Source organism: Lactuca virosa, chromosome 6 (genome assembly GCF_052849685.1).
Source record: "Lactuca virosa cultivar CGN04683 chromosome 6, Lactuca_virosa_CGN04683_v6, whole genome shotgun sequence".
Lineage (NCBI taxonomy): Eukaryota > Viridiplantae > Streptophyta > Magnoliopsida > Asterales > Asteraceae > Lactuca > Lactuca virosa.
In genome coordinates, this window is record NC_136431.1 from 185,198,874 (window position 1) to 185,222,990 (window position 24,117).

Sequence of the window (24,117 nt, forward strand, 5' to 3'; positions counted from 1 at the left end):
TTACATTATATAGATTTTTTTTGTTTTTTTATTTGCTACGTAATATTTTCTTTTTATTTTTTTAAAAGATCCTTCATACTTATTGTTAAATATTTAATTAATTTAATTTTATTGTTAGATACTATTTGCTTTAAAAATATTGTATATGCTTAAAAACAAAAGAAAAAAATTATAAGAAACTATATAAAATATTTCACAAAACAAAAATATATTTATTAATTAAAAAGTAAAGTTTAAAATTTATCAATATTTAATTAATATTTAGGAAGTTATGGATATTTGAAAAATAACATTTGAAAACAATAATAAAAACAAATATGAAAAATAAAATCACTATTAAAAGTGTGGAAAATAACTTATCAGGGTAATTAATTTTTCGTTTTGTTCACATTTAGGCAACTTTTTTTCGTACACATTTAACCATTTAACTTGTTAATTTGTTCACATATTGCCATTGTCACCTGCTATCGCCGGTGAAAATGACAATATGTGAACACATATAACAAGTTAAATGGTCAAATATGTACAAATATAAAGAAGTTACTTAAATATGAACAAAACGATAAAGATAATTACCCTGGTAAGTCATTTTTCCCTGAAGAAAATATAGTTTTTCTTAATCGTTCATAAAACGATTTAAACTAAATACTTTCCATTAAAATATTATCTAGGAGCAACTTATTTTTTTTCTACTTTAACCAATGTTAAAGGCCGAGTCGGTACAACTAGTTTGATTATCTACTTATGTAATACAACTAAAATGTATAATCAACATTATTGAATGACAATTACATTATATTGCTAACACATAAAAATATATATTATCTTAAAATAAATTTCAACAACAGTAAAGTTTTTATTATATAGAAAACGATTTCCCACTTCACAAGTTAAACGAGAAGGCGTGAAAGTGACTTGGGATTTTCTTGTGAGACCTATTTTTACATTTTTGTTCTCACTCTACTTGTATAATTAATTTATTAAAGTGATTACATTTTATAATCGGGTAAAATATGAAATATTAATGAATATTTTATTTCAACTTTATAAGAATTGTTCGAATTTGTTACGTCATGATGATTTTATTAAAAAATGTATAGATGGTAATTTCTACTTATTGATTTATAAATAAATGGATTTTGAATGTATATCAAGGGTCGAATAAGTAAAAGTGAAATTTTAGTAAAGTTTATTTTGATTATATTATATGTAAAATAACTTATATATCTTCTAAAAACAAAGTATTTGCAGAAAAATAATTTTATCAACAATTAAAATCAAATATTTAAATAAAAATGATAGATCAAAGAGATTCAGGCAACAACATTTTATGAATGTATTTGGTTGGTATTAAATAATATTAAATACTGATACTAATAATAATAACAAAAATAATAATAAATGAAATAAAATTGAATTTGGTTGGTCTTAAATACTACGAATAATATGGTTGGTATTAAATGAAATAAAATTGAAATTTAATATCCGATAATTACATGGTTGATTTGCAATGAATCATTGACAGTGAAATGTAGATAATGACAACCACCTAAATTACCAAATATAATTCAATATTCGTTATAAAAAAATATTTAAAATTAATAAATATTAAATACTACTACTAATAGTAATAAAAGAGAAAAATAAAACAAAGCATACAAGCCTTCGGTGTAACAGATGTAGCCTAACAATTGAACAATATGTTTTGGATTGAATTACAATTTTAGAAATGAAATGACTAAACAAACCTCATTGCAAAACCCAATTTCTATTTCTTTGACATTTTAAAAGTTTTAAAGGTTCGACTTAATTATTATATCAAAATTCAGTCATATTCTTTATATATTAAACCTATCCAAGGAAATTCATAATCACCAAATGTAGCACCAAATTGCATAGAACAAAGTCTGCAAAAGCACGCTCAGGAGGTAAATCCTGCAAAATAAAAAAAAAATTAACAGAAGGGCAATTTGGTCATTTACTAAAAAGAAACATAAGTGTAGATTTTTTACTTAACGAGCAAAAGAATGACTTGATATATAAAGTTATGGAAAAGAGGCTTTCCCCATTGGTTTTGGCTTTTTACAAATTTGCCCTCGTTAAATTGACAAAAATAAAATAAATAAATAAATATCATCCTTAGTTTTATGCAGGAATAAATAACGAATATACCTTGAATTCCTTGTTTTCTTTGTTCACTTGAATACGAAGACAAACTGTAAAAAAAAAAAAAAAAAAAGAGAAAAAATGAGGTAATTCAGTATCATTTCTAGACAAAAGGGTAAAATCGTCATTTGCTCTCATTAACAATCTATTTTGACTATGTCTATACATCAGTTTTTTTTACTTGATGAAGAAGAACGACTTAATAGAGAAAATCAAGGAAAGTGGTTTTTTTTTATTGAGTCCTAACTTTTTACAAAATTGCCCTCATTTAGAGAAAAATTTATGAAAGGGGTCCACTTACCAGCTAGGACAGCTGTCCCTACACAAGAAAGGACACCAGAGAGAAAAGAGTTGAATGGAAATGACCCAACTACTGCCATGTAAACCACCTGATAAATAACAAAATACATTAATAACCATAAATTCGTGTTAGTTGCATAAATCATTGTGAAAGTTGTTTGTTGGAATGTAAGGGTAAATTGGTCATTTAGTCTCGGACAAACGGATTAGTCTAGAAAAGAAACAAACTTTATTTACACAACACTTTATCTATACAGTCATCATAACCCATTAAGTCTTAACTTTTTATACAGAGGAAATCTGTTCTATTCCACATAGTAACATCCCTTTTCAAACAGCTTCACAGCATATAATTTTGAGAGATAACTGAAAACATTGTTGAGAATCAGAGTTATAAATTTCATTAGTTTGTGTTTTATAATGTCTGACATGCAATAACTTGTGCCTTATTTTCAAGATTACATTTTTAAGGACTGTGATACTGACTTACATTAAGATTTAGCTATGATAAATTCATATATAGATAGAGTCATAGAATAAATTATATATACAGAAGTATAACAGGTATTAAAATTATCAAATGTAAGAAATTGGATTAAGTTTTATACTATATAGATAATAAACACTGAAACATCAACAGAAAACCATCTGCATTTCACAAATCTGTTATAAGTTTTAGGTCAATTACAGGTGCCCATGAAGTTCTCAACACAACCAATCCATGGAAATAAAAGAATTCTTCAAGTTTTCATGCAAGCGAAGAAGAAAAAGCAAATTCAATCAACACTTTACAGACAAAAAACCATAAAAAGTTAAGAAAACTAAACCCTAATAAGCATAGAAATCCTAACTTATCAGACGATAGAGTTTCACGAGTTTGCAAGTGAGGCAAAATCCTGAACTTAAACGCGAAGGAACTACTACATTAACTTTTCAATCAAACACCGTGGAATTAACAAATCTTCATCCACGATGAGCAGCTAGTTTCGATTTATGCGAAATTCGTATAAAACCGATCTTAATTAGATAGATAATGAAGCAAAAGACGAGTACCTGAATTACAGCGGTGAACACAGCAAAAACCACGTACAGATCTATGATCTAGAAGAAACACAGAAAAATGTCAATCGGTTTAGTTCATTCGGACACTAAGAAACCAAAACACACAAAATTTACGTGATTAGATCGAGGGAGAAAATGAGAACCTTGAGATTAGTAGGAGTAGCGGCATAAGCAGATCGGAGAGACTGAAAAAGAGCCTGTGCATCATCTTTCGTCGTCGGCGATCTCCCCATTTCCTCTGATAACAGTTTCTGTGCGTTTACTCTCCAGTCTCCACAATGAAGTCAAATCGAGAGAAACCCTTGTGTAATAAAATCTCAGATCAAGTCTTCAATTTACGATTTCAAACGTTACCAAATCAAATTAATATCAAGGTCTATTAGCTCAGCTGGTTAGAGCGTAGTGCTAATAACGCGAAGGTCGGCAGGTTCGAGACTTGCATGGGCCATTTGTTTTTTTGGTATTTTCTATCTAAATTATTTGCATATTTACCCCGAATTTTGTGTGATTTATATTTTGCACTCTTAGGTTGCGTTTAGTTACGGAAAAACAGTTTTCATTTTCTGTTTTTCGTTTTCCCTTTTCAGTTTTCGTTTTCCGTTTCCGGTTTTCACTGGAAAATTTAGAAAACGCGTTTAGTTAAAACTTATTCATTTTTCATTTTCAGTTTTAGAAAATTAGAAAACGTGTTTAGATGTGTATTTTTCTATCGGTTTTCATTTTTAGAAAACGGTAGCGGTGGTAGGGTGGGCATGGGGACGGTGGCGATGATGGTGTCGATGATGGCGACGGTGGTGGTGGTGGCGGCGATGGCAGCGGGGTGGCGGCGGTGGTGGTGATGACAGGCGGTGGTGGTGGTGGCGGCAATTGTGGCAGTGGTGGTGATGGCGGTGGTGGTGGTGGTGGTGGTGATGGGGTGGTGGTGGGCATGGGGACGGTGGCGATGATGGTGTCAATGATGGCGACAGTGGTGGTGGTGGTGGCGATGGCAGCGGGGTGGCGGCGGTGGTGGTGATGACAGGCGGTGGTAGTGGTGGCCGCAATTGTGGCAGTGGTGGTGATGGCGGCGGCGGTGGTGGTGGTGATGGGGTGGTGGTGGTGATGGTGATGGTAGGTCGATGATTGTGGTAGTGGTGTTGGGTAGGTGTGTGTGTCTGTGTGTGTGTGTTGGTGTGGGGTGGGGGTGGGGGTGGGTGTGGGTGTGGGTGTGGGTGTGAGTTTGTGGGTGTGTGTGTGTGTGTTTGTGGGGGTTGGTGTGTGTGGGGGTGTGTTTGTGGGTGTATGTGTGTGTGTGTGTGTGTTTGTGGGGGTGGGGTGGGCTTGGGAGTGAGTGTAGGTAGGTAGGGGTGTGGTGGGTTGGGGGTGTTAAGGTGAGGATAGGTAGAGGTGGATGGGGTGGGAGTGGGTGTTTATATTTTAGAAAAATTTTGGAATTAGAAAAATATGGAAAACAATGATTATCGATTTTTTCCAAAAATTTTCAACTTCTTTGTAATTTTAGAAAACGGGAAATTTTCATTTTCCGTGAAAAATTTAGAAAAATAGACGAACTAAACGCGTTTTCAAAATTCTCATTTTTCTTGGAAATTTTTTCCGGAAAACGACCTATTTTTCCGCAACTAAACGCACCCTTAGTTTTTTCCGCCTCTTTTAATTTTTGAAGTTTACTTTTAGACCCATTAATACCTTTTAAGCTTTTCATTTCCAACTTTTACCACATGTGGATTAATATGTATTTGTTAGTCTATCAAAAAAATGTTGGTGTCATATTTAAATTCAAGAATAAAGTCTTATTATTTTATTATAATTTATGAATAAGTTCCAAACTAAAAATTATTTATGATAAAATATTAATTAAATGTCACTATAGCACAATCAACTATCGTCATTTATCTGATTTGGTCATTAAAGTATTTTCTTGTTCGATGGGTCATTAAACTTACAAGTTACATGTCTATTAAGTCACTTTCCTTAGTTTTTAAGAGATCATCCGGTAACCAGTTATTATAATTTACAAGAATGGTCTGTATGGTTTCAATTTCTTTTGTGGTTGGTCATTTATCAGCATCGTTCGTCACCTGCACCACCATCATTTACTTCCGGCACCCACCAATGTTCACCTCGAGCAACCCCCCACGATACATAACTAAAGGGGCCGGTAACAGATAATCATATAACCAGTTAACTGACAAGTAGACAGATCTACAATCACTACCGTATAGCAACATCCTATATACCAAGATACATAACCAAAGGGGTCGACATTGGTGTCTTCGACCCACAAGAATAGTGAGGAAAACTCACCTCACAGTCTGACGAATAGCTGAACAATACACTGCTCCGAATACCGGCTCTACAAGTTACATATTCAACAGATAGAGACCAAGGCTTAGCTATAGCTCAAAATACCCAAAATACTCTTAAGTCAAACTTGGTCAAAGTTAAAGTCAACAGGTCAAGGAGTCAACTTGGTCCACTCAGCCGAGTACGCGGGGCATACTCAGCTCCTACGATGGGCGTACTCCATTTTGACCGGAGTCGGGAGGTTGACCATGTACGTGCGGCGTACGTTAAGGTACGCACGACGTACGCTCAAAATCTTCTTTCCTCAATAAGAGCTTAATGCATTAAGCTCTCACGTCCCAATTTCAGATCCAATGCCAAAATACTACTAAGAGTCATAAAGTTTCCAACTTTATGACTTTGCACGCCCATTAAGGGCTTAATACACAAAATCCCAACTTCTTAACACCTTAAGACCTTCTAGAGCATGCATGGAGAAAAACTAAGCATCAAGACCAAATTTTTATGACTCAAGACCCCTCATTAGGTCTAAAAGGACGACTTATTCGACTAAGAACATGACATGCTTAAGAATCATCCTAGTTGGGACCAAAAATGTCTTAAATGAAGAAATGGTTAGATCTACAAGATAGGATGATCAAGTTATGAGTTTTTTACCTCCTGGGGTTGCTAGCAAGGATATAATCCCAGATCTAAGTTGCTTCCAAGCTTCAAGGTCTTCCCACCACCTTCTTATTCTTCAAGAGTACCACAAAACACAAATTTAAGCTCAAGATGCACTCTTCTCGCTTAGGGTTAGCTAGGGGGTCGTTTTCTCGGATGGAGGCTGATGAGGGAATGAGAAATTAGGTGATAATGATGCTTATATATGGACCAAACCCTAAAAATTAGGGTTTGAGGTTTCTTCACGTACGCCCTGCGTACACGGTGTACGCCGCCCTAGTATGCCCAACGTACTAGATCGTGGCCAAAATTCACCAAAATGACACTATGGTCCATTCTTGCAACCTTTCTCAAGCACAAGGGTCAAAATAGAATATTTCTTCATATATAGGGTTAAAATTGAAATACCTCAACATCGGGATGTTACAATTTTTCAGGTGTTGAATGACTCTACAGTTTCAAAAGATGAACTTAATCAATGTGTAATTAGAATGAAGAAGCTTGGTACAATCTTACATGTAAGTTATCAGGCTATTGGCAATTGGCATTGTGTTTCATGAATTGTAGTAAAAAGTTAATAGGAACAATATGAGAGTGCAAATTGTCTAGTATTTTTAGGTTACATAATTTAAACTAATCAATATACAAACATATAAGTACACTTACGTCTTGTAAACAACCATATGAAAATTCCATCACTGAAAGGGAACCGAGAAATAGAAAGGCACCCAAGTACATACGTGTTTGCGATCGAAGTAGTTGTGGTCATGGTTCTATGACTTTATCTCATCACATATTTCAATATTCAGTTGTATGTTATCCTAAATAACTATTTTATGCATTTGTATAGTTCATCACTGAATTATCATTTTTAAAACAACTAATATTAACAAATTAAAACCATCAAGAAAATGTGAGTCACATCATTTTTTTCTTCATTCTTTCCTCACCTAGGAAATGGTCACCTACTTCTCATTTTTTAGGTTTTTAAATAAATATATAATTAATATAATTTATATATAAATAAATTCAAAAAAATTTATTAATTCAAAAATGTTTAAAGTATGTGTGTTTAACCTGTATGGTGGTGAATCTAAATATGTAACACCATGTTTTAATTTCCATCCAATTGTCTTTGTTCCTTTTAATATATTAAATTTAAAAACGTTTTATATTTTATCCAAAAATGAATAGATCATCAACAATTTATGATATACTTTTGCGTAATAAAACACCTCACTTGCAATATATCTTTTGAAATTCAATTAAATTCATTTTTTCGGAAAACCTGACTCACATGATATTCATGTATAATGATTTATACATTAAAAAAAAGTATCTATTTAGTCTTTTAGACGTATAACATTAAAGATGATTGCAAAAACAACATAATGCTTACTTAATTAACAAACTTTTAGAATAATTCAAATAACGTTTTTGTATAACCGAAGAGATTCTTCATTTAAAGAGATTTTTTTGGACTCAAGAAATGGAAAATGACTATGAACAAGTATAACATAAAGTTTCATAATCTCCTAAGCTTCACAAAGAGATTATAACCCGATGTAGATGCTAAGGTGAGTCAATTTGTTGAGGGCTTATCAAGAACTTTTAACTCTAAATGAATGAAGTAAAACACCTCATCAATATGTAAGGAAAAAAAGAAAGAAGACACTCACAAAGAATGATAAAATGCAAAACACAAAAGCGGACGGAAAGAAAGAATAGTTATAACAGTGCGAAGAGTAATATGGGAGAAACGAGCAAGATTTAGAATTAGGCAGTTAGATCAAATGAAGACATTACATGTTTTAGACGCAGAGAAAAAGGACATTTTTGTAACGCCCGCAGATCCGGGCTAGTCAATTTAGAAACAATAAGCATCAAAAAATGAGTTTTTGATGGAAGATTATTTAGAATGATTAATCTTTTCCAAGTGGTAGTATATGTTACAAGGGTTACGTACATATAAAGAACGCCGAAATCCGAGTTATAACGAAGAAGTTATGACCCGTCGAAGTTTTTCGGCAAAACCGGCACGACACCGGGAGACGTAAATAGTGAATTTAAGATGGAAGACTTTTTAGCCTTATTGATCTAAACAAAAGTTGTAGTATACGTTAAACCGAGAACATACAAAAAAAGAACGCCCAAATCTGACTTCGTATGAGGAAGTTATGAATTTTCTAAGATTTGGCATAGCAGTGTACGACCCGAAACTCGAATTTTAGTTCGAGCGGTTTTGGCCTATGCGACCTAAATGAGAGTTGAAGATCTCATTAATAGGAACTCAACGATAAAAAGACAGACGAAAACGGAGTCCGTATGTATAAGTTATGAATTTTACGCGGACATTTAACAGTATAATCTCCTCCTACTGTTAAATTTAAGATCAGTCGAGAATTAGCTGACGGAGTCTAAATGAAAGTTGTAGATCTTGTTTTTACCTACGTGTGGATATAAAGAACGTCGAAAACGGAGCTCGTATGCGAAAATTATGAGTTTTTGAAAATCGGCTGATTTCCAGCCTGTGTGCGATGCCACGTGTCAGCACCAGACTGTGTCTGGGTGTCTCCAGCTGGCTCACGACGTGAGCATCATAAAACTCACAAAGTGAGTGACCCTTCACCCCCTATAAATAAGAGGTGAAGCCTCCATTCTTCCTCACACCTCCTATCACTTCCCCCTCTCTCTAGAACTTCTCTCTAGCCCCAAAACCCCCCGAAAAGCCTAGGGAACCTCCCTAGCACGAGGCGGAAGCCCCGGAGTGCCCGACGGCTTCGAGAAGAAGAGCCTTTCGGCTCGGGAACGCTGTTCTAGCGAAGCTCGGTTTCGAGAAAAACCCGTTGTAAGTGAGCTACGCCTAACCTATCTTTAGTATAGCTTATGTTTTAATATAGTAATGTTATTAGGACCTTATAATAAGTATTTAGGCTATTATTATGAGTTATATAAGTGTCGTTATAATATATTTTAACCACTCGCGGTACGGGGAATCTGGTTTAAAGGGCCGCATAGGGTTGTTGTATTTCAGAAGTGCTATATGCCAAAATGGTCCTGCCCTCCAGTATTTTATGTCTGGCCCCTGTCTGTATATAGTGGTTGAGAAATATTGCTTCATGCTTATATAATAAGTAATAATAGCAAGACTATTAATTAGTCTCGGTGAATATTAGACTAAACTCTAGTGGTAATGATACTAGGTTCTGTCAAAGGAGTTGTTTAAAGTAAACGAAGTGCCGTCCGAGTACCGAGTCACCACCTTATCAGGTGAGTGCATAGTCCCTTTCATGAACATGATTTTAATACAAGTATTGATTGAAGTATTAATTATATGTTTATGTGCGAGTTAATTGATGTTGCCTGAAATACGTGTTAAAGAACATACCTGAGTATATATCATGATTTAGGATAAAGAGTAAACCTAAATTAATTATGAGGAATATTGGGTAGTATTTTCTTACGAGTACGAGTGAGTTATACTCAGAGAATAGAACTTTAGTACATGTCATTGATCCGGGAGCATGGATTAGACATAGTCATTGTCCCTAGTCCGAGAGTATGGATTGGACATAGTCAACTGTCATTAATCCAGGAGTATGGATTAAGACATAGTCAGTTGTCCTTAGTCCGGGAGTATGGATTAAGACATAGTCAGTCGTCCTCAGTCCGAGAGTATGGATAGGACATAGTCATTCGTCGTTAATCCGAGAGAATGGATATACGCATAGACACTTGTCCCTAATCCGAGAGTATGGAATGGGCACAATTATTTATCCGAGAGCATGAATTAGATCTGAGAGTATGGGTTAAGTAATAGGTAAAATTTAAGGTCCGAGAGTATGGATAGTCTCGTTGTAAGGATTAACGGGGTGGGGTAAGAGTTGCTTATATATATATGGTGAAATTGTATATTTTGTGAGTTCTAAATTATATATATGATATAACATTGTAGGATTGAAATCCCTATGTACTCACCAGGTTTCCCAACCTGACCCACTCAAGCTTATTTGTATCACAGATGTCGATACGAAGTTACATTACACTGAGAGATTAAAGAGATGTAGATCACTAGTGTAAATGAATGTAAGTTCTGTTTATGCTTATGTTTCTGTATTGACGATGACATCCCAAATGTTTTAAAATGAATAAAAATACATTTATTCGGAAATGCTTTGATAACGTATTTATCATGTTTTACTGGGAACAATTTCCGCAACATTTTCACTAAAAGAGGTACTCTGATTTTTATAAAGCATAAACAAAATCGGTCTTTTCTGACCGTGAAAATGGGGATGTCACAATTTTGCCAATACTATCATAAATGGAATGAGTAAGTGTTATTATTGCAATGAAGAAAAATCCATGAATTGTCTAAACACGAAGAAAGATGAGAAATAAGCGAGTACAAAAAAGAATGATTTCTCAATGGAAAAAAGGCGAGCTCTTTAGATGACTGTTGATGTCGTCTTAGGTTCTTTTTAGTAAACTCAATATGTGCATCACTCTTGTTTGATTTTAGAGCCACAAATTTGTATGTCTCGTATATATTTGGTAGAAAAATTAAATATCTTAAGGGATCATGAAAAGTGCTTTACCATTAAAATCTTTATTATAATGGAATTTGTTGTGACACTAATAAGCAAGAATAACATAAAGGTGTCTTAAGCTTAACTATGTAAGTATAATTCAAGACAATTTAAGTTAAAGAGATTGTTTACCTTTTATTCATTCATTGTGATACGAGACAAAATCATCTTAAGAGGTGGATAATTGTAACATCCTTATTTTAGACCCATAATTTTTGCCTTTTTGATAAAATTAAAATTGAAAACTTTAAATATACCAAATAATTAAATCAAATAATAAAATATGGAAATAAAATAAAATATACTTATTATATTATTTATTAATTGATAAACAATTATATAATTAATTTAGATTAATGTGTTATTTTGGTCAAAAATTGAAAACTAGGGGTACAATGTTAATTTAGGCAAACTCTAGTATTTGACCAACAGTTAACTCAAATAACCTTTTGTGATTAGCAGTGTCAGAAATCTTGATAGGGAGGGGTTAGTCTTTTACATATAAGGGAGACTAGTTAGTTTTGTACATTTTGTGGGCCAAAGTGCGAAAATGGAAAGTAAGGGGTTGTATTTGACAAATTGTAAAAGATTAGAAGCTAGCTATTCTCTTCCCCAACTCTCCCATATTTGAAAATCGTTATTAGAAAGAGAATAAGACATGAAAGGTGTTTTCATCCATTGAAGGAGATTTATAGAAATATTTAAGTGTTTGAGAAAAAGGAGAGCTAGAATCATCATATTTGGACCATTAAAATGCAACCTCTCATGTACTCATCATTACTTTTTAGTTTAGGTTCAGGGATTTATCCAAAATCCAAGTTTGTAGTATGATCAGATGCTTTGATAGTGTTTCTTAATGAGTTTTAGCCATTAGAGCACAAATATCTCATTACATTACTTGTTTCATCACGATTTCAATTATAATGGTGGAAAATTAAGCTTGGAAGCTTCAACAATAGTGGAATCTAAATGTAATATTTTCATGAAATTGATATTTTTATAAACTTATTTTAATGTTCTAAAACTATATTTAAGTTATGGAACACATCATTTGTTGTAAATTGCATTTATCGATATGTGTTTGGCCTTCAACTTTGACCAAGCTTCAATGATTATTCAAACTCTACTTTGAAACAACTAAGTTTTGATATATTAAATCTCTTGGAAATGTCATAAGTTAGATGAACTAAGTCAAATTGAAAATTAATTGATGACAACCTTAATTAATGTAAGGATTGATGAGAATTTGACGCTTAAATGATTTCTATGAAACTAAACCATGCTTTTGAAAGTTCAAATTGGTTGATCGTCACTCTTAAGTCATATATTCATGTTTAGTTGACTTTCCAAAGGATTAATGACAGATTATGAAATTATTATTGATTTTTTAGACAAAAAAAATCAATCTAACTAAACCGTTGAGCTTAAATGAAGCTTGAAGGATAATTGGGAAGTTTGATGGCTTCTAATTTTGGGATGGATATGGAAGGTTTAGAAGCATATACACCATAACCTAATACCCAAATGAATGAAAAATGTCAAAATGGCTAAGTCTAAGCACCACACGACTATTTTTATTTCAAATGAAAAATGTACACGACCCTTGTACTAGCTGACCAACATAATGAAAATTTTGTAACATTTCCTTGGCTGATTCGTTTGACCTTCAAACCAATTCCATTGATATCCAACCGACTTAAATAGCTTATTTAAGTTTAAAAAAAAACGGGTTTGTTATGTGTTGAGTTTATTAGGAGCTTAATATAGCACGTAAGTGATGTATACAACTATTTTATATAGCTCTGATTGGAGCCTAGTGGTTGAGGTACAAAACTCCATACAAGAGGTCTAAAGTTGGAATCCTGACAAGCCTAAAATATCGTTAATGTTTAGCAACTGACATCCCTTGCGGGCCTTTATGTGGGTTGATGTTTGGTCTATTCACATAACAACACAATTGTACTTCTACTTTACATGGAGATTTAACATTTTAAGGTTAACATTTGGCCTATTCATTATTTATGTGATGTATTGTTTGGTTTTCCGTGTTGGGTTATCAAGAGAGCCAAATTTAATGGTTCTTGCACATTGATGATTATAATTTAAAGACATTACATGGATAGACCTATCCCCGTACATCCAAATATCATATAGCATATATGGCCATGAGTTAGGTTGATTTCTTTTGCCACATCTAGCTACCAACCTTATGTTATGGCACTTATCAAAGTACAACTATAACCATTTTCCACAAAGTACTTTTTAAGCCAAATTTTAGGTGTACATGGCTCTTGAAAACTTCAAATGATTCATCAACATAAGTCATCACTACCAACACAACCCTTTAATCATTTAAACGCTTATAGTGCTTGGTTCAATTTCTCACACATTATAAACCTTCAAACTGTGAACAAACATGTAATTACACGTACTGCTCTTCTTTCGTAATGGTGTATTGCTTCTATCCAAAAGTTTTACAACATTTTAACATAAATGTTACATTGTGTATGAGTTTACCTTCTCAAGGTTCTAACGAACATAAATCCCGGGGGTCCATATATATGGTGACGAGATGCGAAAGGGGGAATGCCCTTTGAAAAAGGCTCGGAAAACATCGAGAGTTTTATTGTGGAAATTGGAAAAACCCACTAAGGAGAAATTTGTAAAAAATTCAAAACCTAGGGCTTTTTATGTAAAATCTCTTTGAATTATCATATTAAAAAAAAAAAAAAAAAGATTTAGTTGCTACTAAAAGAAACAATTTTGTCTCCATACCTTCTGCTCACAACCACGCAGGAGAGCAGTCTAGTTCACGTGGTAGAGAAGACAACCCAAAAATGGCTTCATCGCTATCGTACGCTGCTGCCATTTCCAGACCACCTTCTTCACCTTCGCCAAATCTAAGAACTCTCTTCCCTTCTGGTATTGGTTCGCGTGCCTCAAACCCCATTTCTCACACCAATCGGTTAGTTCTCTTCCACTACAGTCTACACCCCTCTGCGTGCGTTTTCATTTAGTGTCTATTTCAATCGAATTCACCTCAAATTTAGCGTAATTGAACCGAATTTTGATGCTTTCTGTGAAAAACAACAATGGGTTTTCTAGGGTTCTAATTAATCAGCTAACACTCTAGATTGTATGGGGACATGTACCCGAAAACAGTAATTGTAATGTTTGATGTATCTAGGTTAGTTAATTCCACTTTAGATAAGGCCAAATTTTATTCCAATTTGTTTCTTATAGAGTTATAGGTGTTTCCATTGGCTGAATTTATCATAAGTGTGTGTGTGCGTTGAATTTATTGTAATCCAGCTGAATTATGGGGTAATTTACCCAAATCACAAAGCTTACATGGAAAAAGTTACTGAAATTTGTACGTTTTTTCTTGAATTTAGTGATAAGATCATAGAATTTCTTGTTTTGAGTAAACTTTAATAGTATCACTAATCATAATTTGTTGTTTAGATGTGATTTGATTACATTGACTAATAAGTTGACTTTTCTTGCAGCTTTTTGAGGTTTGGTGTCAAATGCAGTTATGCTGATGCAGGCATAAAGGACACCAATTCCAGGACAATAGATGTTGAAGCAGATATTAAAGCTGAGAGGGTAAAAATTAAAACATGCAAATTAAGTAATCTTAAAATGTAAATCTCATTAATGCTTTTTATTTTTATTTATTTATCAGCTTGTGGTGTTGGGAGGCAGTGGTTTTGTTGGTTCAGCTATATGCAAGGCTGCAGTATCCAGGGGTATAGAAGTCATAAGCTTAAGCAGGTTTGTTGATTACACGAAATAGCAATGTACTTTTATTTATTTGTTTATTAAAGTAATATTGCATTTAAACCAATTAATTTATTTCATTAGTTTTAGTGTAGTTAAAATAATGTAATAACATAAAATTCGTGATAAAATTTTGATGTTTTATGATTTTAAGGTTTTTTGGTTAATTTTTTTTTTCAGGTCAGGAAGGCCAACTTCCTTGAACTCATGGGAGGATCAAGTGACTTGGATTACGGGTATAAATCAAATACCTAAAATACCCCTCAATCTTTGACTATAAAATCAAATACCTCATATAGTAAAAATAAAATACCCTTCAATAGTGCTCACTCTCACTCTCTGTTTGACTTGATAAAAAATATTTGACTTTAAAGCAAATACCTAAAATACCCCTCAATAGTACTCCTTCCATTTGTTTAATTTGATACGTAGTTTGAAATAATTATTGTTTACTAATACCTAAAATACCCTCAATAGTACTAACGCGTGCTTAACTTGACGCGTAGTTTGATGAAAATCTTTGACTAAATCAAATACCTAAAATACCCTCCCTCCGTTAGTTTGACTCGACACATAGTTTAATAAAAAAAAATGTCTTATATACTTAAAATACCCTCAATAGTCTCTGTTTGTTTGTTTGACTTGTCACATAGTTTAATAAGAATCTTTGACTATAGTTCCCTAAAATACCCTTCAACAGTACCCTTTCCATCTTAGTTTAATCATAATCACTATAGATAAAATACCTAAAACACCCCTCAATAGTACCAACATGTGCTTAACTTGACACGTAGTTTGATAAAAATCTTTGACTAAATCAAATACCTAAAATACCCTCCCTCCGTTAGTTTCACTTGACACATAGTTTGTTAAAAAAAATCTTAAATACCGAAAATACCCTCAATAGTCTGTTTAACTTGTCACATAGTTTAATAAGAATCTCTAATCCCTAAAATACCCTTCAATAGTACCACCCCCTCCGTCTTAGTTCAACAAAACACTTTTGACTATTAATCAAATACCTAAAATACCCCTCAAGAGTCAAGAGTACCCCTTCAATTCCATCCTTTTATTGATTTTAAATTTTCTTTGTAGGAGATGTTTTCTATGTAAATTGGGATGAAGTACTTCCTGGTGCTACAGCAGTGATTTCAACCCTTGGAGGATTCGGTAGTGAAGAACAAATGCAAAGAATTAATGGTGAAGCAAATATCATTTCAGTAACTGCAGCCAAAGAATATGGTAACTTACTTTTACTTTTTACTTTTTACTTTTTACTTTTTACTTTTTACTGCATCCTACTATTTTAATTTTAAAATAAAATTACAGGGATTCCAAAGTTCATCTTGATCTCAGTGCATGACTACAACATACCGTCTTTTTTACTCACATCTGGATACTTCACGGGAAAGCGAAAAGCCGAATCTGAAGTCCTCTCGAAATACCCGAGTTCCGGTAAATACAAAATGACTGTTTAGCCCCTAAAGATTTTGATTTGATTTAATATTATAATTGTTTATGCAGGTGTGATATTAAGACCTGGATTTATATATGGGAAAAGGAAAGTTGGGAATTATGAAATCCCATTGGATTTGATAGGGGAGCCAGTTGAAAGACTTCTGAATGCCACTGCGAGTTTTACTAAACCTCTGAATGCTTTGCCTGCTTCTGATTTGATTTTGGCGCCTCCTGTTAGTGTTGATGACGTGGCACTTGCTGCTGTAAATGCAGCCAAAGATGATGATTGTTTTGGTGTCTTTACAATCAATCAAATTAAAGAAGCTGCTTCTGGTGCTAAAGTGTGAGTGAGTTTGTGTGTATTTATAGATTATATATAAGTACGTATGGTATATATAATATATAATATATATACATAGAAATGTATTTATTTATCATGTTGCATAATATTGTATGAACTTTTTTAATTAACGAGGTATGCAATATAAAGTTGTGTTGGGAAGTCGATTTTATATGAGATTCTTTTTATCAATTCCTAACTTTTTATAAATCTGTTTTTACTAGTATGATGTGAAGATTAGTGGCCTAAGATTGGATCAAATATTAATTTAAATATTTAAATCCTTTTGGTATAATATTTTCACAATTATTGTAATTTCACTCGTCTTTTATAAAGATTTTGCATTCCGTTTGTAAGTTTATAATAATTAACATAAGAAATAATACTTTTTGTATCTTTTATAATTTAACATAAACAACCATTTTATTTTATTTAAAACATTGTCTTTTATATTTTCTCTTTGCAAATTATAATAAACATAAAAACTTAAAAGAATTCATTTCAAAAAACAAAAAACAAAAACCACATAATCCAAAGCTTCTTCATGGAGCTTTTATATTTTATCTCATAACTTAAAACTTTAACATTCCAAATACATCACCTTTCTCTAAATAACTACATAACTATCAAACATGTTGAATATGCGATGCCACTATCTTTCACAAAATTGCATCATCATTTCTTTAAAGCAGCCTGCTCTAAGAGATACCTACATTTTTAGGTGGTTAGAACTTAGAAGTTTCTTTATAAAGAACTTAATACAGAAAGAACAACTTAATAAAAAAATTCATGGAATGAACTTAATACAAAAAGAACAACTTTTATATTTTTCACACATAAGTTATCTAGACAACAAGTTCTTACTTGCCAGTATAGAAGCCAGCAGAAAACCAAGCATTCAAGACAGCTGAAAGATCCGTTTCTTCACTTTTCTTTCCCTCTACAATTCATACACAAATCATTATATCTTTACATCATTAACTTTCACTGAAAAGTAAAAACCATACATACTACTAACCTTTATCTCCTGTGTTAAATGTCTGAATAACTTTGTCAATAGCTCCCATTGCAGCTTTAATAACAGCATCATTTTCATTACATGAAACTGCAGTTGAACATGGACATACATAGGGCTGACAAGAGCATGCAGGAGGACCAGAAGGTTGGGGTGGTTGATCTTGAGAATCATAACCACCACCATAACCATAGCTTTGATAATCCCAATTGCCATATTGATAAAGTTGCCCTAAAAGCTTTTGCCTTTGTTCCTCAACAGCATTATATTGGTTGACTAATACGTTATAATCTTCTGCAGTTTGTGCATCAACATAAGTAGATTCTGTATCTTGAACTTGATCACTGTTTGGCATGTTTGTGGTGTTATCTTCTGTTTCCACACATGCACTATGCATAATAAACAATGGTCATTTCAGATGAGCTTCAGGAGAGATACAAGAATTTGATACACAAGAACATAGACATACCTTTTAGCTTCATTACTTCCATTGAAGATGATTGCTTCACTTTCTTCTATACATTTTGTGATTTTTTCTTCATCAGGCGAACTAATGGTGCCTCCTTTTCCATGCATTATCTGAGCATATGGCAGTTAACATGTTTAATTTATGAGTTTCAGCCATTTGAAAGTAACATGGGGTCATGGAAAAGACAAATGAAATGTCTCAATAAACGAACAGAGCCATACTTTCACTAAATCAACACTCGTAGCAAACAAATACCATTGATATGATACATAAATGAACAACATACTGCAGGTATGACGCAAAACCTAGTTTTTTCTTTATAGCAAAAGCAGCAAATTCAAACGAGTTTAAAGGAATTTAAGCAGATCCGAGTAACTTAACAAAAAAACTAGGTCGTTTTCCTGCCATATTAGTAAGTCTTTAACCTCATAAGCTTCTAGGTCTTACTGTCTAGAGTGATGCTAGTTTCAAAAAGAAGTCATTTGCCATAGATGCGATTCAAGGTTTTTGAAAGGAAATAGAGAAAGAAAGACCTTATACTTGGAGATAGCGTCATCTAGGGCTTTGACGAGAGCAGAATCGTCCCAGAGTTCGCCATATTTCGCCATTGATTTCTGCAAGTGTGGTGTATTGTAGGCGCTTGTGGTCGCTTGGAAGTCTTATACAGAAGGAGAATTCAGGGATGCAAAGAGTTCTTTCTCTTTCAGGTTTTGATTAATTATTTGTGACAAAATTGAAAAAAATGGTTAGTTTGGTTGACAAAATTTTACACCCCTCCCAAAATGATTTATAGGGTAAGATACTTTTTGAAATGTACATATTTAGTTATTATTTTTTTTTGTAAAATAAACCCTTATACTTTATTAATATGTACACATTCGGTCATTTTCACCGGATTCTATAGGTTTTGCTGACGTGGAAGGGTTTATTTTACAAAAAAAAAGAATAAGGACTAAATGTGTACATTTCAAAAAGTATCTTACCCTATCAAGTCATTTTCCCTTTCTTTTATTTTGTTGAAATGAAATACCCAGGTGGCATCCACATATCCACAACGAGATTTTTCCAACTTTTATTCATCATGAAAAAGAGGGAGAACCCCGATCTCCGGCGACTCCTTTGTGTGTTCCTACACATCACTGGTAGCAAGGAGGAATGATGGCAAAAACAACAAGGTCGAAGGGGGAGACAGGAGGAAGTAGAGACGGTAGTTGGCGGCGAGGAGCTGCTCTGGTAGCCCCCTCGTCGATTCTTTCTTCTTTTTCTGGCAACATATCTCAAAGATGGAGGCAAAGAGAGACAGATCGGAGAAACACAACAGGTAAAGGGTGTTTGGCTGTTGTTGTTCGACCGGAAGGAAGAGAGACGAGAAAGAGAAGGGTCGCCGCCCTTTTCTTGTTGCTGGAGGATCACCCACCTCTGGTGACTAAGCTAATTAATTGCTATTTAGTGCCACTTGTGCTTCCACATCAACAAAACCTGTAGAATCCGGTGAAAATGACCTAATGTGTACATATTAATAAAGTATAAGGGTTTATTTTACAAAAAAAAAAGAATAAGGACTAAATGTGTACAATTCAAAAAGTATCTTACCCTATCAAGTCATTTTCCCTAAAAGAAAATTTGTATATGACCGGTATACCGGGTATAGCCGGTCACAAGGATTGCATTGTTATAAAAAATAAAGTATAAGGGTTTATTTTACAAAAAAAAAAGAATAAAGACTAAATGTGTACATTTCAAAAAGTATTTTATCCTATCAAGTCATTATCCCTTCATTTTAAGGAGAGAAAAGAAAGGAAAAAAGTGGAAGTGAGAGGAAAGTAAAAGAAATTTGTCTTTCCGAGTTTCATTAAATGAATGAAGCGGGAGGAAATAGAATGATCACTTTCCCACCTAACTTTCCTTCCGATTTGAAAAGATTTGGAAAGAAAGAACAAAATATTTAATTTTCCTTCCACTTCTCTCCAACTCGGGAACACAAAAGACGAATTTTGTTTCTTTTTTTTTTTCTCTTCTTTTCTCTCCTTACTTTCTTTTCTCATCTCTTCTTTTCTTTGCTACAACTCAGGAGTAGGGTGTTAGGGTTGTAGTCTAAAATTTTTTGATGGTGCACCAATGGTCTAAAATTAGATCTTATTGGTTTTGGTTCCTCACACTAACATTCGTCCAAATGTGTCGTTACCTACAAAAAAGAGGAGGTTTTTGATGTAATCTGGATTTACGGTAATGTACTATGTTTCTTACACATTTGTTTGAGTTTATTAGGCAATACCTTATGAAGAGGATTTGTAAGGTGATGAAAGTGATGTCCAAAGCTCCAGGACCACTCACTCCTACAACATCAAAGTTACTTCATAGAAACAAGGAAGCTTCAACCCAGTATAGGGCTAGATGGAATGGGATTGGAAAGTATGAAGTTTAAAGTCTTTGGCATGACCAACATGTGGTTGACATGAGAGAGATGTCATGTACATGCAGTAGGTGAGAGTTGAATGAGATTCCATGCAAACATGCAATAGCTACACTACATGAAATGTGTGATAGTGGAAAGAAAGTTGGGTAGCTTTACACTTATGTGAGCAAAGTGTATTCGCTTGAAACTTGGAAGGAAGTTTACTCTTATACGGTGGACCCCATAAATGGTAGAGCCATGTGGCCAAAAGTACATCTCCAATGAAATTAACATCATCACCACAACACACTCAACCTGGGAGACCAAAGACCAAGAGAAAACGCATTGCAGATGAAAGGAATGTAGTAATATTCTTGGATTAAGGTGTCTAAGTTCATAACTAAATTGGTATATTCTTATAATTAGAAACATAGTTCTTTTTGGGTTGCCTTCATAACTAGAACTTGATTAGAATGACACTTGTAGAGAGAGGATACATTTATTAGTTTACTAGGTGTATTCCTACGCGTTGCGTGGTAAAACAAATATATGGTTAAAATATGTTGAAATTTATAATTTTATCTATGGTTTTTTTTGTTATTTTTTATATATAGGCCTATTAAAATTGAAACCTACGACCCTAGAATATTGGAACCGATCCTCAAACATTGTTACATCCCAAATTTAAGGCCAAAAATTTCATTTTTAATATAAGAAAAACCTTTAATAACTTTGTTCCAGACATTGAAATCCTTTCAATTAAAACAAATATCAGAGTCTAATCCCAAAGATCACATAATACGGAATAACATGGGTGAATGCGTTGCGATCGTCCCGAGCTCCTTTTCTTGAAAACTGAAGATACCTGGAACCAAAACTGTAAACTATAAGCACGAAGCTTAGTGAGTTCCCCAAATACCACATACCATACATATCCACTGAGCCATACATGTCATACATACTGTGATCCATACATATCAATCATATATCAAATAAGGTGTTATGTGCCGCACATAGTCTTGCTGTTATGCCATGGGCCGCCACGTGGTCTTTCTTGCCAAGTCGGGGGCCACCCCCTGGGTCTTACAGACAAGTGCCAAGAGCCGCCTCCTGATCTTCCATGCAAGTATCACAAAGAAAACTAGCATACATACTACTCTACTTAGCTAATGAGCATACATTGTGCCAGGAGCCACCTCCTGGTCTTTCATGCATATTGCCTAGGCTAACCCCTCGGGTCTTCCTATCATTCATAATAGCATACTGTGTGCCAGGAGACACCCCCTGGTCTTTCATACATAGTGCCTAGGGTTAACCCCCAGGTCTTCCTACCATACATAAACTAAATGGGTCGGCATTGTGGCCGTAGACCTATACACACAGTGAGGAGACTCACCTTGCACTGCTGAAGCCCTGCTGATACTCCTCTGGCTGATAACTGATAATTCCCCGAACTGGTACTCCTTCGGCTCCCCGAGCTATCAGTACCGAGACATCACTTAGTCCAAACTCAGAAATCCTTCTTAGGGTAAAATGACCATTTTAACCTTGATCTAATTGGTCCATGCCTAAAGCCCAAAACCATAAATTCCAATGAAGTCCATCAATGGCCCAATTTTCCTAATTGGGCCCAAACCCTTACATGGGCCTTTTCCTAAATCCCATTTACTTTTCTGAACCAATGACTTTTCGATGGCCCAAAGGTCCAAGCCCATTAGGCCCAATCAAGACTTAACTACATTGGGCCTACTAAGGCCCAATTCATCATCCAAGGCCCATTAGGGAAACCCTAGCAAGGCAAGCCCAACCAGAAGTCCATTACTCTCAAATCCTTAGCCCGTTAAGAGCCCAAACCAAAAGAAAAGTCCAAAACCAAGCTAGCCCATCATCAAAGAGCCCACAACATGCACAGGTGATACTCACGTCGTGAGCACCTTATGCTCACGTCGTGAGGTCGCGATTTTGGGCCAGAAGCTTCCTCGGATCCGTTCTCACGTCGTGAGGCTTCATTCCTCACGTCGTGAGTCCATATCTGACAAAAAAATGAGCATTAAGCTCTTAATCCATTAAGCCATAACATGGGACAGTCTAGAGGGTCTTCCTTGACCCCAAGGACCATAAAAATCGAAGCTTTTTAGTCACATATGTCCAATACACGACTCAAATACTAGTTAGGTCAAAAGATGGGTATAAACATCAAGATTCAAACTTGAATCTCATAACTTGCACCAAAATCTAGATCTAAGGGTTCTAGCATATCAAATGACTCAATGGTCCATAAAATTGCTAAATTTATGGACCCCATGCATGATACTTCAAGATCCCATGCAAAGAAGGTCACCATAACTTAGATCTAGCAAGATTGAAGGAGAAAGGTGGGATCTCTGAGACTTACAGAAGCTTATGAGCTCAGAAGTGCCACTAGGAGGAGCTTATCTTGCCAAAAGGAACTTCCCAAGAGCTTCTTCTTCTTCTTCTTCTTCTTCAAGGGAACCACACACCAATAACTCCAACAATGGCTCAAGGTCTTTAATGGAGGCTTAGATTAGGGTTTCCAGGGTCTTGGAGGTAAAAGAGGCTGAGTAGAAGCAACCCTAATCATCTCATACCTTTAAATACCCGAAAATAAGGGTTTTGGTGCATCAGGTGCGTCTCACGCCGTGACCCCTTAATGCTCACGTCGTGAGCCTTAAATGAACTTGGTCAACAAGTCAACGATCACTCACCCTAACCATTCCAATTTCAAACGGCCATAACTTCTTCGTTTCAACTCCGTTTTTGACGTTCTTTATATCCACGGAAAGGTGGCGAGAAGCTCTACACATTTATCTACTTATCCTCACCTCAAAAACTTCTGAACGAAAATCCAAAATTCATAAAGAGCTCAACCTGCCACTTTACCGATATACCCCTTGGCTCCAATGCACAACCCAAACTCCCGGATTACCTCAAATACATTATTTGTACCCAAATGGGTCTATATCTCTCTTTTCCAAAGGCCCTAAGCCTTATGATCACCTATCTTCAGGCCACAATCCCGAATTAGGAATGCGATTTGGAATAGGGCGTTACAACTCTCCCCCACTTAAATTAGATTTCGTCCTCAAAATCACTCCTTACTAATACCCATATCCAAACTACTGATCCGAGGAACGCAACCGATGATCCTGCTCATAAGACAACCATCCCGAGATAACCGAAATTCCATTCTGAAGAAAACAAACTTTATGCTCCCGTGAGACCACTTCTACCTTCCCAAAGTTTGAATTCCATAATGGTCTGTCTCCCTGACAGACCGCTTTTACTGCAATGTTACCATGCTCAAACCTCATTGAACAACTAATCAACCATAGAGCTTCCATCTCTGATGATCTCGATGCAACCTTCGAAAACAAAGCCCTTAACCATAACCCTGCTGCAGAATTCTTGTACTTGACAGAAGGCTCAGATAATCCTTCGAGTAGAAGATTCATCCCTGCAACGGTTAGACTCATACGAGAGCTGCGCAACAGGGTCAAATCCATTACTCTGAGATTATTCAATCCAACTGTAAGTGACTTAGTTCCCTTGATC

At 34.6% G+C, this 24,117-nt stretch overlaps 3 protein-coding genes across 5 annotated transcripts; 1 reads left to right on the top strand and 2 right to left on the bottom strand.

Moving 5' to 3' along the window:
* Nucleotides 1-1,644: 1,644 nt before the first annotated feature.
* LOC145122837 (dolichyl-diphosphooligosaccharide--protein glycosyltransferase subunit DAD1) lies at nucleotides 1,645-3,870 on the bottom strand. The gene is made up of 5 exons (XM_079058404.1): nucleotides 3,672-3,870; nucleotides 3,520-3,567; nucleotides 2,468-2,555; nucleotides 2,173-2,216; nucleotides 1,645-1,935 (listed from the first exon to the last, which is right to left on the bottom strand). Exons 1-5 carry the CDS (start codon nucleotides 3,759-3,761, stop codon nucleotides 1,852-1,854), a joined length of 354 nt encoding a protein of 117 aa, XP_078914530.1. The 5' UTR covers nucleotides 3,762-3,870; the 3' UTR covers nucleotides 1,645-1,851.
* Nucleotides 3,871-13,840: 9,970 nt separating this feature from the next.
* LOC145122786 (NAD(P)-binding Rossmann-fold superfamily protein) lies at nucleotides 13,841-16,839 on the top strand. The gene is made up of 7 exons (XM_079058358.1): nucleotides 13,841-14,049; nucleotides 14,594-14,693; nucleotides 14,773-14,861; nucleotides 15,048-15,103; nucleotides 15,963-16,109; nucleotides 16,197-16,322; nucleotides 16,392-16,839. The coding sequence occupies exons 1-7, from the start codon at nucleotides 13,922-13,924 to the stop codon at nucleotides 16,670-16,672; spliced, it is 927 nt and encodes a 308-aa protein (XP_078914484.1). The 5' UTR covers nucleotides 13,841-13,921; the 3' UTR covers nucleotides 16,673-16,839.
* Nucleotides 16,840-17,138: 299 nt separating this feature from the next.
* On the bottom strand, nucleotides 17,139-18,870 carry LOC145119057 (uncharacterized). Of its 3 annotated transcripts, none has more exons than XM_079054699.1 (5): nucleotides 18,683-18,870; nucleotides 18,150-18,259; nucleotides 17,684-18,069; nucleotides 17,534-17,605; nucleotides 17,139-17,374 (listed from the first exon to the last, which is right to left on the bottom strand). In XM_079054699.1, exons 1-5 carry the CDS (start codon nucleotides 18,755-18,757, stop codon nucleotides 17,364-17,366), a joined length of 654 nt encoding a protein of 217 aa, XP_078910825.1. In that variant the 5' UTR covers nucleotides 18,758-18,870; the 3' UTR covers nucleotides 17,139-17,363. The 3 variants fall into 3 exon arrangements, with proteins under 3 accessions (XP_078910825.1, XP_078910823.1, XP_078910824.1); XM_079054697.1 differs by having other exon boundaries at nucleotides 17,139-17,363; nucleotides 17,530-17,605; XM_079054698.1 differs by having other exon boundaries at nucleotides 17,530-17,605; nucleotides 18,683-18,869.
* Nucleotides 18,871-24,117: the final 5,247 nt, after the last annotated feature.